Raw genomic sequence first — 16804 nt, forward strand, 5'->3', positions numbered from 1 at the left:
ATAAAACTTCTAGAAAGTAACAGGAGAAAATCTAGGTAGTTTTGTTTTTTTAGGTACAATACCAAAAGTACAATCCATTAACAAAAATATTAACATGATGGACTGCATGAAAATTAAAAACTTCTGTGAAAAACATTGTTAAGAATAAAATGACTAGCCACACTCTGGGAGTAAATATTTGCAAAAACACATATCTGATAAAGGATTCATATTTCAAATATACAAAGAGCTCTTAAAACTCAACAGTAAGGAAAAAAACAAATTATGGGCAAAGGATCTCTCTGAACAGATACTTAAAGATATACAGATGGCAAATAAGCATATGAAAAAATGCTCAACATCACGTGTGATTAGGGAGTTGCAAATTAAAACATGAGCTACGACTACATACCTATTAGAAGAGCTAAAATTCAAAACAATAGCAACGCTAATGCTGGTGAGGATGTGGAGCAATAGGAACTCATTCATTGCTGGTGGAATGCAAAGTGGTACAGCCATTTAAAAAGATAGTTTGTCAATTCCTTTCAAAACTAACATAGTCTTATCATATGATCTAGCAAGTATGTTCCCAGGTATGTACCCAAGTGAGTTAAAATTTTATGTCCACTTAAAAGTCTGCACATGACTATTGACAGCAGCTTTACTCATAATTGCCAAAACTTAGAACTAAGATGTCCTTCAATAGGTAATGGATGAACAGTCTGTGGTACATCCATTATCCATACAATGGAATATTTTTCAGCAATAAAAAGAAATGCACTATCAAGCTGTGAAAAGACTTGGAGGAATCTCAAATACATACTGCTAGTGAAAAATGAGCTATACACTGGGCAGTTCTAATTATATGACATTCCGGAAAAGGAAAAATTACAGAGATGGTAAAAAGATTGGTGGTTTCCACGGTTTGGGGGGAAAGAGGGAGAAATGAAGGGATGGCGCACAGGTGATGCTTAGGCCAGTGAAATAACTCTGTGATGCTACTGTGGTAGTAGAGACATGAAATCATGCATTTGTCAAAACTCATACTACTGTGCCACTCAGAGTAAGCTATAATATAAACTATGGACTTTTTAGTCAATAATGCACCAATATTGGTTCATCAATTGTAACTAATGCACTACAATAATGCAATAGCTTAATAATAAGGGAGACTGCCAGGGTGGGGGAGAGGGGATATATGGGACTTCTAGATTTTCTACTCAATTGTTCTGTAAACCTAAAACTGCTCTAAAAATAGCTTCTTAGTAAAACAACAACAACAATGAGATACTGCTTCACAATCACTGCAATGGCTGTAATTATAATTACAATAACAAGTTGGCAAGGATGTGGAGAAATTGGAACCCTTATATATTGTCGGTAAGAATATAAAATCGTGTAGTCTGGCCATTCGTGAAAAGGATAAAAAAAGGTTACTTACTATATGACCCAGCAATTCCACTCCTAGGTGTACACCCAGGAAAAATGAAGAGATATGTCCACACAAAAACCTGTACACGAATGTTCATAGCAGCATCATTCATGACAGGCAAAAAGTGGAGACAACCCAAATGCCCATCAACTGACAAATGGATAAATAAAATGTGGCATATCCATATAATGAAAGATTATTCAGCTGTAAAAAATGAAGTACGATAAATGTTACAGCATGGATGAACCTTGAAAACAGGATGCTAAGAGAAAGAAGCTGGTCAAAAAGGATTACGTGTTATATGATCCCATGCATGTGAAATGTCCAGCACAGAAATATCCATAGAGATGGAAAATAGATTAGTGCATGCCAGAGGCTGGAAGGAGGGAGGAATGGAAATGACTGCAAGTGGGTATGGGGTTTCTTTTAGGAATAGTGAAGATTTAAATTCTGTTTACACTTATAACTAAGACACTGCACTAGCCCTTTAAATATTTCCAAATTTTAATTTTTTTAAAAAAGTCTACCTTGCTTTCTTTGAACCCAGGTATACAGCCTTAATTAAGAAATATAAAAGCTGCAAAACTCAATGGTTTTTCTACTAATGGATTATAAATTGTCACTAATAAGTATCTCAAAAAGGGTTTCAATGGATGGTAGCAAAGATGAGGAGAGCAATTTAAAGTTCCATATTTATCTTTAGGGGATGGGTCCATATCTATGCGAAAGCAGAGCTCTGCTGCCCCCAACAAGTCTGGTGGTCTTGATATAAACACTTATTATTTATTTAGGGCTGTCTCACTCTCCTCCTTATTCTCTATTTAGGCTACTAGTAGATAGAAGTAATTAGAAAATAGGAACAAGGAGGCCCACCCTACTTAGAGACTGGGCAGTGCAGGTGAGAAGGAATCAGAGGAATAAAGGTCAGGGATAAGGCGGAGACCAGGTTGGGGATGGGCCGAAGAGATGAGAGAGAGATGAACTCAGCCCTCTGGGTGGGCAATGACAAGTGTAGGTACTAGAGGACAAACTGTGGGATAGATTGCAGAGTACGACCCTCAGGGTGGAGTCTGAACACATAGCTGGAGGCAGAGGAGGAGGGAAGGGAAAAAGTGGTAAAAAGAGATCTTAGTACAGGCCACTGTATGACTTAGCAGGTGCATCTATCTAAATATTTGTACAAATACCAACTAGAATCAAATAAGTTTAAAAGAACTTATTTAGGCCATGTCATCCAAAGTATTTTATAGTTGAGGAAATCAGAACTACAGAAACAAAGTAAATTGGCCAAAGCATACTGGGCCTAGTCTAGTGATATATCTTCAACTCTATATTATAATCAAAGTTCAATCTTAAATCAACCTAAAATATTATATTATGTAAAATACAGCACACAGATTCATTATGCATCATTGGCACTTTTACTATGTTTTGCATTTAATTTGCCCATAAATATTCTGAAACTCATTCTTTAAATCATTTCCTGTTTGCCCCCAAAATACTCATCTCTAATCCTACTGTAACATCATCATCTACATTTCTGTTACATTAGGATTAGAGACAAATTCTGTTTATAAATAACTCCAAGAACAGTTTTTATATTTTATTTTCATGTTGAAAATCAGTCAGATTTGCTTCAGCCTCAAATAAAGTGTTTATGTAAAATTAAATGAGCACTGGCAGCAAGCTGCACTTTTTTTTTTTTACTAAATGGGGAAAATAGACTAATATAGTAGAGGCTTTTGCTTATTAATATTGAATGTAGTAATTCTTAGTTACTTTGGTGGTAAATAAAAATAATCTCAATATGATGGAGTTTGTACATGGTATATTACCATCAAATCCAGGGAAAAATGAATTTTGTAGATTTGGGGGATGTGGTACATGTATATAAGTACAGTTGTGTATATGTTGGTTAAGTCATTTAACAGTGATAACTGAGTACCAATCTGGTTCAAATGAATGTGCATATACTATGCAATTGTGCAGTCTCTCTACTTGGAGCTGAAAGAATCTCCCAATTAATTTATGGATCACGTCCCTCCCTTTGAATAAGACATGCCTTTATAAGGCATGTCTTATCCGATAAAGGCCTGGAGTTGTTTATAAGGTATGTCGTATCTGACATAGGCCTGGAGCACTACACGACCAGGGCATGGGTGGCTTACAGAGCTCTAGTTTTTTGGTTTTGGGGTTTTTTTGGGGGGGGTTAGGAGTGGGGAGTGGATAGCCCCCTCATGGACACAGAAAATAGATTGGAACTCTTGGAAATTCCAACTTGTTATTACAGATGCCTTTCTCCCATAGTCCAAAAGACAGCGTTATGCAAAGTATCACTTACAGATGCATTTACATCTAAACTTCACGGCAAGTTGGTGTCTTTCCACTTTCTCCTTGATGAAGACCTGCATTCAATATGAATTTAAAGAGGCTCTGTAAAGTAATTCGACAGCAGCAAATATGCTATTTAAAAATGAGTTAATCCAAGATATGTAAATCCAAGAAAGGTTTTAGACTGAAGCAGTTGTTTTATAAAATAAACATGTCCAAAGACACTTTTTTAGTGGAGGCAACTTGCTGAAGAAGAATTTGAAAGGATCTTTTAACATTTATAAACAGACCAATTTGAAATTACCTAGAAAATAAGTAAGCTCCAAGAAGAACATACCTATGGCTATCCTATTTTTTGAAGGCAGAAATGGAGCTACAAAATTAAACAAAGGATGTATTCCATGTTTGAATTTGTAGAAAAAGTCTTAGAAAGGTATAATGAAAGTAAATAAAATTACTAAATAAAATAACTATGAGATCCTAAGAATTTTGCCACCATCTTTGGGAATAACTAATGCTGATAAAGTACAGACTAATACTTTGGTGCCAATTCCAACTCTTTGCACTGTACAAAGCGGAAAAAGTGTCTTAATGCATAAGAAATTATGAGACAGCACAAATAAAAACCAATCTTTTATGCAGAAAGTTTCAATTAAAGTGAAATTCATATTTTAAATTACCAAATTATAACTGGAAAAGTTTGTAATGTTTTCAAAATGGTCTTTGCTAAACTACCTCTATCTAGCCTGGAGGCTAGAGATGGAACTTAACTATCCACTTAAATTATATATATGTATTTGTGCAAAGTTAAAACTTTAAATCTAATAAATTATTTGAATCAATTAAAACAAAGTCATTATTATTTGGAAAACTAAATCTTGGCCATGATGAATATCTTAATTATTTTGATATATGAAATATGCAATGTAATTTTTATGTGGGGTTACGTTTGGAATTTTCCTACATTTCATATTTAGTAAATGGATTTATTATAAGAATAGTGATTTTTTTAAAGAATGAATTTAATAAGTAACTGCAAGTTTTGAAATTTTGATTTACAGATCATTATTGCCATCTGCTGGTTAAATAGTTTAATGGCATTTTTTTCCCCAGTTGCTTTACTAAAAGACAAAGGAAAAACTGAGGCAAGTTTTAGATATCCATAACCGGATTAGAGATTTCTATGTAAGACAGATAATTTGCAGCCCGGTGCAGTGGCTCATGCCTGTAATCCCAATACCTTGGGAGGCAGAGGCGGCAGGAGTGCTTGAGGCTAGGAGTTTTAGACCAGCCTGGGCAACATAGTGATACCCCATCTCTACAAAAATAAACAAATTAGCTGTGTGTGGTGGCCTGCACCTGTAGTCCTTGCTACTCAGGAGGCTGAGGCAGGAGGATCCATTGAGCCCAGGAGTTCAAGGTTTCAGTGAACACCATCACACTTTAGCCTGTGTGACAGTGAGACCCTATCTTGAGAAAAAAAAAAATAGTAAAATCATATGCAGCCAACAGACACATGAAAAAATGCTCATCATCCCTGGCCATCAGAGAAATGCAAATCGAAACCACAATGAGATACCATCTTACACCAGTTAGAATGGTGATCATTAAAAAGTCAGGAAACAACAGGTGCTGGAGAGGATGTGGAGAAATAGGAACACTTTTACACTGTTGGTGGGACTGTAAACTAGTTCAACCATTGTGGAAGACAGCGTGGCAATTCCTCAGGGATCTGGAAGTAGAAATACCATTTGACCCAGCCATCCCATTACTGGGTATATACCCAAAGGACTATAAATCATGCTGCTATAAAGACACATGCACACATATGTTTATTGTGGCACTATTCACAATAGCAAAGACTTGGAACCAACCCAAATGTCCATCAATGATAGACTGGATTAAGAAAATGTGGCAAATATACACCATGGAATACTCTGCAGCCACAAAAAATGATGAGTTCATGTCCTTTGTAGGAACATGGATGAAGCTGGAAACCAGGATTCTCAGCAAACTATCACAAGGACAAAAATCAAACACCGCATGTTCTCACTCATAGGTGGGAATTGAACAATGAGAACACTTGGACACAGGACGGGGAACATCACACACCGGGGCCTGTTGTGGGGTGGGGGGAGGGGGGAGGGATAGCATTAGGAGATATACCTAATGTAAATGATGAGTTAATGGGTGCAGCACACCAACATGGCACATGTATGTATATGTAACAAACCTGCACATTGTGCACGTGTACCCTAGAACTTAAAGTATAATAAAGACATATATATAAAAAAGCTAAATCATGAGGTATCTCTGTTTCAAAGATGATAAGATAATGCAAGAATATATTGCATCTTATCTAATTATAATGTGCTATTTTAATTGTCAATTAATCACAGATTAAATTATCAACCTAACTGTTTTAAGTTATTGTCATTAGTTAGTATACAGATAAAATGTGACTCAAATAACCATTCAAAATAACAAGGTCAAAATAAGTGACCACTGTTAGAGAAGCTGTAAAAACATGAAAACATCCATGATTCTATTCAACTGCACATAAAACTAAGTGTCATGATTTCCCTCTTATATACAAATCTACTCCTCTCCTTAGTAGGAGTAGATACATAATGATTTAGGCAACTATCTCTCAGTTAACTAATGAACCTAAAACGTGTATTACTGTTTAATAATTACTAACATACCACTTGATGACAAAGAAACCAAGTGAGCAAAATATTAATTGGAAGTATTGGCAAGAATAGCAATTACTTTTGCACCAACCTAAAAATACTCCCGAGTGCACTATAGGGTGGCCGGTCTAGAATATAATAAAGGAACATTTGTTTAAGCATGTGCTGTGTTTTTGATGCTTTACAAGCATTAATTCATTCAATCATACCATCAGTAAGACAAATATAACTGTCTTCATTTTTCAGATGAGGAAATTAATCCTAGAGTGGCTAAATTACTAGCTCAAGGTCATACATTGGTAATCTTCCTATATGAGTCCCCTGTGTAAAAGATTTAGAGCAGCACATGGCACACAGTTAATTTTATGTGTTTACTAAACATATGAATCATAAAATATATCCTGCTTTTTTTCCTTTAACATTATATCATGACTATTTTCCTATATCATTAAATATCAATGCAAAATGACTTTAGTGACTGTAATGCTTCACTATATGAATGTTTCATAACTTAGTGTTTGATACTGAGGCCACTTCTATTTTTTAAAGATATAAATAATAGCACAATGAACATTCTTATAAAAAGATTAATTTTTTTAAATGATAAAAATGACCAGATTTGTACTTTCAAGGGCTAGACCACGGATAAGAGCATTTTGTATCCCACCAGGACACCAAGTGATGCAAAAGGCAATTGGAAACTCCAGAAAAAACAAACTGACCAAAAAGAAAAACAATCACTCCACTTCACTTATTGTTCCAAAAAACATTAAAACAGGCATATTTTAAAATAAGGTGCTTTATTTTGAGTTTGCCTAGCCACTCAAGAATATATTCTTATCAACCACCGTAAATACTTTGTATTTTACATGCAGTATTGGACAGATAGAATTTATTAGCTGTTAAAACTTGGGCAAATAACTACATCCTGATGCTTGATTTTAAAATCTGCTTAAGGTTATTGCATGAATTAAGTGAGAAAACATTTTGAGCACCAAACACAATGCCAGGAATGTAGAAATGCTCCTTGAAAAAAATCTCCCAAAACAAAAAATGAGCAGTAATAGCACTTACCGAATTTAGCTGAGTGACAAGATAAATAGTACTGTCAGTTAAGTGCTCTAGACCTTCAGAAAAAGTATAATTAATATGGGCTGGAGAAATGGGCTGGGGCTTGGAAGGTGACAGCATTCAGATGGGCAGGGAGAAAAGGATGTAAAAGCCAAGGGGTGGCTTTTCCATATGAGTAAAGGAATTCAGCAGTTATGGTGTCTCAGGCTGTGGACTTCACCTGAAATGACTGGGATGGAAGATTTGTGCCCGAGGAAGTGGGAAATTAAAGTTGAAAAGGTATATTGGGCAAATATTGAAGGCATTGGTGAGCAAGCCTAGGACTTGATTTGTGGGCTATGAGGAGCCACGAACATTTTTGTGCTGTGTTGCATCAGGAAAAATCAACCTGGCCACAATGAGCCATGCTTTAGACTGGTCAGTTAGGATATGGGAGTTCAATTTGATCCATCATCAGACAGATGGGAAGTGAAGCGGTGTGGGCTCCAGCATGTGGCCCGTGACAGAGGACATGGAAAATGTCAGTGGCCCCAGTGCATCTGTGCCAGCCGCTTTGGCCTCCTGTAGGGCTGCGCGGTGACTGGGGGCTAAGCGCTCCTCTCTTAGTTGGTCCTAGCTGGTGTTGAAAGCGCTTGAGCACACCGCTCCTAGGGCTGATGACTTCTGAGGAACCTTATTGGAAAAGCATTTTGCTCTAAGATTCAGTAAACGCTGTCCCGTGCCAAGGAAGTGGCGTCAACCTGAGGCTCTGGGATCAGACCCACCGGACTCAGGCCGGCTCTGCCACGTGTTGCCGGCAGTCTCGGCCCGTTCCCTCCGCGTTGGCAACGGGCACTGACTGTCCGATACCCCAGCGATCGTAGGAGAGCAGAGACGTTCCTAATGCCGGGCGCACCACCGGCAGGCCGGCGGTTCCGTTGGCTTCCCTGACACACTTCCTACAGTCATTACTTTCAGCTGAGATCTTCCCCTTTAATATCTCGTTAATTAACGTGTAACCTTTTGGTTAAAATGTCAGAGCTAAGACTAAACCCGAAGAAAAGAATGAAACCACGGGAAGTTCTTCAGACTTAGTCGCCAGCAAGGTTATGGCCCGAATCGGTGCAGGGGCGTCGCGCGGGGAAGCGATTGGCAGAGCTGTGCGCACTGGGGGGTGCTGCAGGCGCTGGGGAGAGTGTGGAGAGGCCGCGTGGAGCTGCGCGCTCGGGGTGGGAGCTGCACTCCCAGTGAAGCGCGTGAAGGGCGAGCGGTGATGGGTTCTGCGCCAGTGGGGCTGGGAGCGTGTGGGGGGCTGTACGTGGAGCTGCGTGCAAGGTGAGGACTGCACATGTGGGCTTGGGGACTGCGCGCACAGGCGGCTGCAGGCGCTGGGGGGGTGTGGGGGGCTGTGCGTGGGGCTGCCCTCACCGGAAGCTGCACGCTCGGGGAAGCGCGGAGGCGGGAGTGCTGCGCGTGCTGGGGAGCACGTGGGGGGACACGCAGGGACTGCTCGCGCGAATGGCTTCGAACGCACGCGCCCCACCCCACATTTCACAGTCGCCATGACGACAGGGAGGTCCGCAACGGCTGCGGGGACAAGTCCGTTGAGGCTGCCAGGGGAGTCAGGCCTTTCTGGACTTCGCCTGACTCGGCTGGCTGTGCCTGAAATTGACCCAGCTCCACCAGGGATTATGAGAAAACAAGGAGTGAGCTCAAAGCCTCTACAATCTTCCCGCTCCAGCCAGTGTAAGCGGCGGCGCGGGGCCTCCCCCGCCCGGGAGCCGGAGGTAGAGGAGGAGGTGGAAAAGTCGGCCCTAGGTGGCGGGAAACTGCCAAGGGGCGCCCGGAGGTCCTCCCCGCGGAGGATCCGAAATCTGAAAGAGCGAAAAGGCTTGGAGCTAGAGGTGGTGGCCAAGACCCTTCTCGGCCCCTTCCAGTTCGTCCATAATTCCCTGGCGCAGCTCCGGGAAAAGGTGCACGAACTGCAGGCGCGGCGGTTCTCCAGCAGAACCACTCTCGGCATCGGTGAGGAGAGGGCAGGAGAGCCCTAGGAGGGAGCCGCATGGCGCTTTTCTTAAGTCTTGAAGGAGATCAGTTTAACAAGCAAGGGTTTGTGGGTGCCTAGTAGCAAATAGTAGCAAGGTCCGAGTAGAAAGCAGTTGGCCAAAGAACTTGTCATTGAACCAGGGGAGAGAGAGAGATGGGGAGTATATTGGTTTGAAGGGCTGTCAGATCGCAGAGAGTGTTTTAAGGTCTAGGAATTTTAAAGGCTGAGGGGAGAGATCAAAGGAAGAGGATGAGATTAAGATTCCAAGAGAGGAAATAATTAGTGGAGCAAGTCTTGGAATATTTGGGAGGGGTAGAATTAAAGGCACAAATTTGAGAAGCTAACTGTGGGAAAGAGGAGAGAGAATTCCTTTTCTGAGATGTCAGGGAGTAGAAAAGCGAGGATTACTATATGGAGAAATGTTACAGTGGAAATAAAAGAAGTTGAGAGTGCTGGCGTCTAATGGTCTTTGTTTCAGTGAAGTATGAGGCTGGGTCACCTTCAGAGGTGAGATTGATAGGATGCCGGGGTCCAGGGGACATGCTTCTGTCACAGCTTGGAAAGGGCATGTGATAAGCCCTTCAAGCATTTAGAATACTGGCATCGTTACACCATATCATTTTTTTTCAGATGTGGTATGTGGGTTAAGGGAGGGAGTGAGAGACACAGAAAGATTTTGAGCATCTTTGGAAAGCTGGATGAATTTGGTAGTATATTTGACCTTTTCCTTATATATATCATCTGAAGAGTTTTTGCCAGTGTATATAATTGTTAGGAGAATTAGAAATAGGATACAAATAAAGTTGAACAGGATAGTCTCTGTATATTTTAAAATTAATGAAGCCTAATAAACAGTTAATGAGCATCTTTACAACCGTTTAAAGTTTTCAACCTTTTAAAAATTATAGCAACCGTGCTTGCAGACAGTCCAAAAATACACCATGGGCCATACTTTGCCTATCCTGGTATAAAACAAGTAAATCTTCCGAGAAGTATTTAAGATAAGCCCAGGACAGTTAGTAATGTAGGAAAAGATCTGGATAAGCATGGTTGAGAATTTCAACATTGCAATTTTTTAATTTTAAAAAATTTAATTTCTTCAACAATTATTGAATTAATTTGCATTTATTTTGTTAGCCAAGAGGAGTAATTTTTGAATTTTTAGGAGGCTATTATTGATGGTTTATAAGACGACTTGCCAAGTATATTTGGGATAACCATAAGAAATACCATTATAAAATCTCAGAAGGGAGGTAGGACTTCTGGAATAGCCAAGGAAATGCACTCCTCCATGACGACAATGAAAATACTTGGAAAATTATCAAAATCATTTTCCTCAAAACTTTAGAAATTAACCAAAGGTTTACAACAATCTAATGGGCATTAATTCAAGAAAAGCTGCTGAACTGCTATAAGAACAGCAAAGTTTGTGGTGTTTTAACTTGTTCTATTCCCCACTCTTCTCTCTCCAGGGGAATTGAAAACAAGCAATTCCCCAACCAAACAGGGGCACAGGCTGCATTTGCAGCTCCTGTAAAAGCTCCATACCCAGAGCAGTGTCTCCCAGCTCCCAGGTGAAGTCTTATGTATACATGGGGTGCTGGCACAGGTGACTCCAGATTAGTCTCCTAGGCCATCTAGTAGCTCCTAAGTCTGGGCTCTTGCAAAGAGCTTGCAATTCATCAAGGGTTGAGCTGCACAATGGGGCTTTTAGATGTGCTGCTGAGGAAGTGATTGCCTGCATTTAATCATCTTCTGATGAATGCTAGAGAAACTAATCTAGAGTGGCTCCTCTTGGTTAGAACTAGCTGAAGCATACTGTATATACTTACTTCTTTTAAAAATTTCATATAAAGGAATAGAAAATAATACTGAAAAAAAAACCCAAAAAAGGTCACAATCTTCTATAATTCCATCATTCTTACCAATTACCTGAAGTAAAAAAACCCTCTCACGTTTCTCCCTTTGCTTGTCAAGCCCTGCTGCAGAGAGGTAAGCTCTGTTCAGAATTTGCTTTGAGTCCTGGATTTTTTCCTATGCTCTTAGAGACAGGATTAGCTGGCCGTCTTGCTTTGTGTGCTATCTTTCTAGACATGTAAAATAATACATTTGAAATACTTGTTTTAATGATATTTTATAATAAAGCAGCTATTAATAACTTTCCTTTTTTTCTTTATTCCAGCTGTCTTTGTGGCAATTTTACATTGGTAAGATTTAGTTTCAGTTTGAAATATTTAAAAACATTTGAATTAAAAATTGCCATCACTCTTTGCATATAGTAAAACAATAACTTCTGGCTATATTTGTAGAACATCTTTATGTGCACCAATTTATACATGTATTTTGCTTTTTTACAAACCTCATATGTGAAACAGCATTTACAAAATAGATGCATTAGGGGAATAGTAACTTACGAATTAATATATTTTTGCTTTACCAAATAATTCGCCACACGTTTCTTTAAATATCTAGCTTTTCTAGTGTATTTTGCATGTGTAGTTCATTTAAAACCTTCCTTTATTTTATGGTAATTATATGTTGCTAGTGAAATAACTTTTTTTTTTTTTTTTTTTTGAGACAGAGTCTTGCTCTGTCTCCCCGGCTGGAGTGCAGTGGCGTGATCTTGACTCACTGCAACCTCTGCCTCCCAGGCGCAAGTGATCCTCGTGCCTCAGCCTTCCAAGTAGCTGGGATTACAGGTGTGCACCACCACACCCAGCCAATTTGTTGTATTTTTGGTGGAGACGAGGTTTCACCATGTTGGCCAGGCTGGTGTCAAACTCCTGTCCTCAAATGATCCACCTGCCTCGGCCTCCCAAAGTGTTGGGATTACAGGCATGAGCCTCCACACTCAGCCAGTGAAATAACTTTGGTGATAAAGTTTTAGTAACACCTGCCAATTGGAAATCAGGTAAATAAGAAGATAAAGATTCTGCAGTGGTTATACAGAGTTAAATGGCTCTGAGTCTTTCAGTGTGCAAGCCCGTGTACATTATTTTACAAAAGTGTTTATAAAAATTTGTAAAATAATATTTCCCTCTGGAATATTTTATTTTTATCTGTGCTCAGTGATTTCTACCCTTGGGAGGTATGAGATCTGCCCCTATGTTCTATTGACACAGTGCTGCTCTAGACATTTAGTCTGCAGGGAGATTTTGCTGTTAGAACTGAGGCTGCAATGGTAGGGAATATTCCTGCAGTTTTTGGTACCCTGGCATATGGCCTACATGTAAAGAAGGGTTAGTGGAAAACAGGGTTAATATATGGAACTTTGCTTTATTTTCAACTTCACTGGAAAGTACTGACTACATAAGTTAGCTATAGCATAATTGTTGACCACAGCTAATTTTGTTTATCACATATGCTCCTTTCTTCACTGCCTACAGCTGTTGAGTTTCACTACGAAAAGGTGAAGTACACACCTGTATTCTTTGGCACTTGAAAGTTGATCCTTTATGTGATATTATACTTATTGTAAGTCTGCTTTGATCTAAAGTAATTTTATTTAAAATTATATTCTGAACCCTTTTCAACAGTTATGGAGGTATTTCCCAAGGCCGGTACATTAGAATCACTTGAAACTTAAAAAACAAACACTAATCTGCCTCTGTTCTGATTTAGAGGCCTGGGATGGAAGGAAGGGTGAAAAAAGCACAAGACTTTTAGATATACAATTAAGGTTTTGTTTTTTTGTTGTTGTTGTTGTTTTTTTTTTTTTGAGACAGAGTCTCACTCTGTCGCCCAGGCTGGAGTGCAGTGGCATGATCTCTGCTCACTGCAACCTCCGCCTGCTGGGTTCCAGCAGTTCTTCTGCCTCAGCCTCCCTATCAGCCAGGATTACAGACATGCACTACCATGGCTGGCTAATTTTTGTGTTTTTAGTAGAGATGGGGTTTCACCATGTTGGCAAGGCTGGTCTCGAACTCCTCACCTCAAGTGATCTGCCCGCCTCGGGCTCCCAAAGTGCTGGGATTACAGGCATGAGCCAACGCACCCGGCAACAATTAAGCTTAAAAACCACTGAGTTAAGGAATTTCAGGTGTGTGCCATACTGCATTATAAATGCCGAAAAACATACAAGTTAGTAAGCAAATTATAAAATTAATATTATAACAATTTATTGTTTTCTTTTTTATGGCTTTCTTATTGCTTATTTTACTGTTAGTTTTGAAACTTGTTCTTATTGTAATATGATACTTCTTTTTTTCTAGGTTACATTTAGTAACACTTTTTGAAAATGATCGTCATTTCTCTCACCTCTCATCTTTGGAACGGGAGATGACTTTTCGCACTGAAATGGTTAGGTTTCTTCTTCTAATGAATTAATTTGTGGCTTAAGAATAGCGAGACTATGAGGCAGAAATGTATTAGGAATTGAAACGAACTTTTGGTGAACTGCACTGTTTCATAAGCTATAACCCAGGTTTATTATTTAAATAGTAAAGTGTTTGAGATTATTTTTCTGTTACTTACTTCATTATCTCTCACCCTTTCCTAATGCAGACTTCTTTTTAAGATAATAAAGATGAATTATAACAGCTGAGGAAGGAGGACAAAGAAAGCACAGAAGAAGTGATAAAGGGGAATGAAATGAGATGTTATCAGAAATTGCTTTCTCTTTGGCTACGGTTAGGAGATCCCATGTTTTACCTGGGCCTTTTAATGATGACAATTATTATTTGGCTCTCTTTTGATTTCAAGATAATCTCTTTTAAGAGATAACTTTTGGTATAATTTCTAAATAATTTTCTGTTTTTCAATATTTAATCTTTAAAATGGAGTTTTCTGCCGTACATATCTCACATAATTATTGTGAGGAGTAAGTGGGATAGCAAATGCCAAAATTGCGCAATTTTACATTTAGAAGACACTGCAACCGTCCATCTTCCAGATCTGCTCACAGCTGGTTGGGGGCCTAGTGAAGCATTGAAACTGGCTCTCCTCAGTCTAGCCATTGCTTTTTGTTTAAATTATGGTAAGATTTAGATTTAAATTTGTAATAAAAAATTTCAATGTTTATCATTTAAGCATACAATTCAGTGACATTAAGTATATTCATGCTGTCTTGCAACTATTACCACTGTCCACATCTAGAACTTTTTGCTATCCCAAACAGAAACTCCACCCACTAAACACTAATCACACCCAGCTCTATTTTCTGTCTCTATGAATTTGCCTATGCCAGGCCCCTCAGTCACTGCTTTTTAATTTTCATCCCTATATTGCCCCATAAAGTTTCAAAGCATTGGATACATTAACATATGTATGACGTTTGAACATTTTAAAGGTATTTCCAAAGACAGAATATAAAATATTATTAAATAAAGAGTGTAACTGTGGCAGAGTCTGGACTTTGGTGACAGATCGCTGGATTCTAATAGCAGTTCTGTGCTTTATTGTATGATGGCTAGTCAGGTCACCTCTCAGATTCTCAGTAATCTCGTCTGCTCAATAGAAATAATGCCAACCTTAGAGGGGCTTAGGGAAAATGAAGGGAGATAATGAATGGCAACACATAGCAGGATACTTAACACAAAACAATAGCTGTTATTAGTAACTTATTTATATATTTAATATTTCCCTAAATATAGACTTTTGCATATTAGATATCCTTTAATTGTTGTATTGCTTTGTTATCCTCCTAAGCAGAAAGGAAAATTCTTTATGAATTCATATTTTGCCAATCAACTATGAGGTAATGGCCTTTCAGACATCAGCTAAAACAGACCTGTAATTTAGTAGTTACTCGTGTTGGATGAGGCAGATATGATTATAGCATATAGCATTTTTTAGGGAGAGTGCATTTTAAACAATGTGGCTCTTTTTTACTTTTAGATTTTAGGAGCGAAAGCAAGAAATTGTTGGGGAAATAAGACACAACATGCTGTTGTTAATCCATGAATTTTAACTCAACAGCACTTTTACTATCCTAATGAAGCCTTTATTTTATATGCTGAAGTGTAAGACACTAAAATAATCTTCTTTTTAGTACATAGCATTTGTGAGCAACAATAGTCAATCGACATTGTGCTTTCACTTTGCACAGAGGATTAGATGGAGCTATGAATTAAGCTAGAAGCACTGGATTCTTTGCTCATGATGCTTATGGTCATTATATTTTATTTCCTAAGAGCATGGGAAAAAAAGTAATTTTCTATATGCAAAGTTGTACAGAGGCATGAAGTCATCCCTGTTTATGATAGAATTAATCAGATGTCAACCTTCAAGCATCTCAAATGTGGGGAATAAAACCAGATTTGGGAAAATCAAACATATACTGTCTACACATTTTAAGACATTATTAGAGAAACTCTTTAAATTGTTTGACCATCCCTCCAACTCTTTAGTTTGAAAGCCTATAGAAAATTTGAAAGAATAGTACAGTGATCACCTGAAAATACATGCTCTTTAAAGTCCAAGAATGCAAAATAGTGAGGAGTGATTAGGAAGTCTTATTATTAACCTTTTTTTTTCAGAAAAAAAGTTCTAAAGAAGTGATAAAAATAAATATTTTAAAGTTTTAATTACATTGACAATATGTGCCTCTTTTTTTTTTTTTAAAAAAAGGGACTTTATTATTCCTACTTCAAGACCATTATTGAAGCACCTTCATTTTTGGAAGGACTGTGGATGATTATGAATGACAGGCTTACTGAATATCCTCTTGTAATTAATACAGTAAAACGATTCCATCTTTATCCAGAGGTGAGTCATAATTTGAGACAAATAATATTTGTAGAGTGATCCTCTTTGTCAGATAAAAATAGTAAGCACAATCTTGTTAAGAAAGGAAGGGGACCTTTCAGGTTTATTGGTTGTGTGTATCCTTATAGTTGAGCAGAATATCATAAATTCTTCTCTTAAAATTTAAAGACCCCAGAAACTGTTCTCTCATGAACTCGAAGAATGAACCTTAGTGTGTAAATAATGGCCAGGGTAATAGACAAGCCAAATGGAAAAGAGAGTCATGGGAGCCAAAAAGTTCTAAATGGGGATGGGCTTTTGGCTTTGGATACCTCGTAGGTGGGCACGATGACCACGTGAAGGGACAGTGAGAGTGGTGAGCTTGAATAGTGATCTTGGAGTTACGTTAGTAAAAGTAAGATTTATTTAGTCACACAGCTGGAAATCTATTACTATCGTCCAACACTTAGCCTAAAAGAGTATGGTTGTTATAGTAGTCTATAAATGCTAGAAATTTGAAAAGCGGAGACAAAATTAGTGAACTCAGTTTGTGAACTCAAGATAAATGCTAAATTTGACACCATGGTA

At 38.4% G+C, this 16804-nt stretch overlaps 1 protein-coding gene across 7 annotated transcripts in view; it reads left to right on the plus strand.

Moving 5' to 3' along the window:
• The first annotated feature begins 8836 nt into the window (after positions 1-8836).
• The window catches only part of DPY19L2 (dpy-19 like 2), a 105980-nt gene continuing 98012 nt past the window's right edge, over positions 8837-16804 (plus strand). For 4 of the 7 annotated variants that reach the window (XM_054496670.1, XM_054496669.1, XM_054496671.1 and 1 more), the window contains exons 1-4: positions 8837-9510; positions 11715-11739; positions 13744-13831; positions 16100-16237. In XM_054496670.1, coding sequence (XP_054352645.1) covers positions 9048-9510; positions 11715-11739; positions 13744-13831; positions 16100-16237 — 714 coding nt within the window. In that variant the 5' untranslated portion in view covers positions 8837-9047. The remainder of the gene's footprint in view (positions 9511-11714; positions 11740-13743; positions 13832-16099; positions 16238-16804) is intronic. The other 3 variants (XM_054496673.1, XM_054496672.1, XM_054496674.1) reach the window with 3 other exon arrangements.

The sequence above is a fragment of the Pongo pygmaeus genome, chromosome 6, assembly GCF_028885625.2.
Source record: "Pongo pygmaeus isolate AG05252 chromosome 6, NHGRI_mPonPyg2-v2.0_pri, whole genome shotgun sequence".
NCBI lineage: Eukaryota > Metazoa > Chordata > Mammalia > Primates > Hominidae > Pongo > Pongo pygmaeus.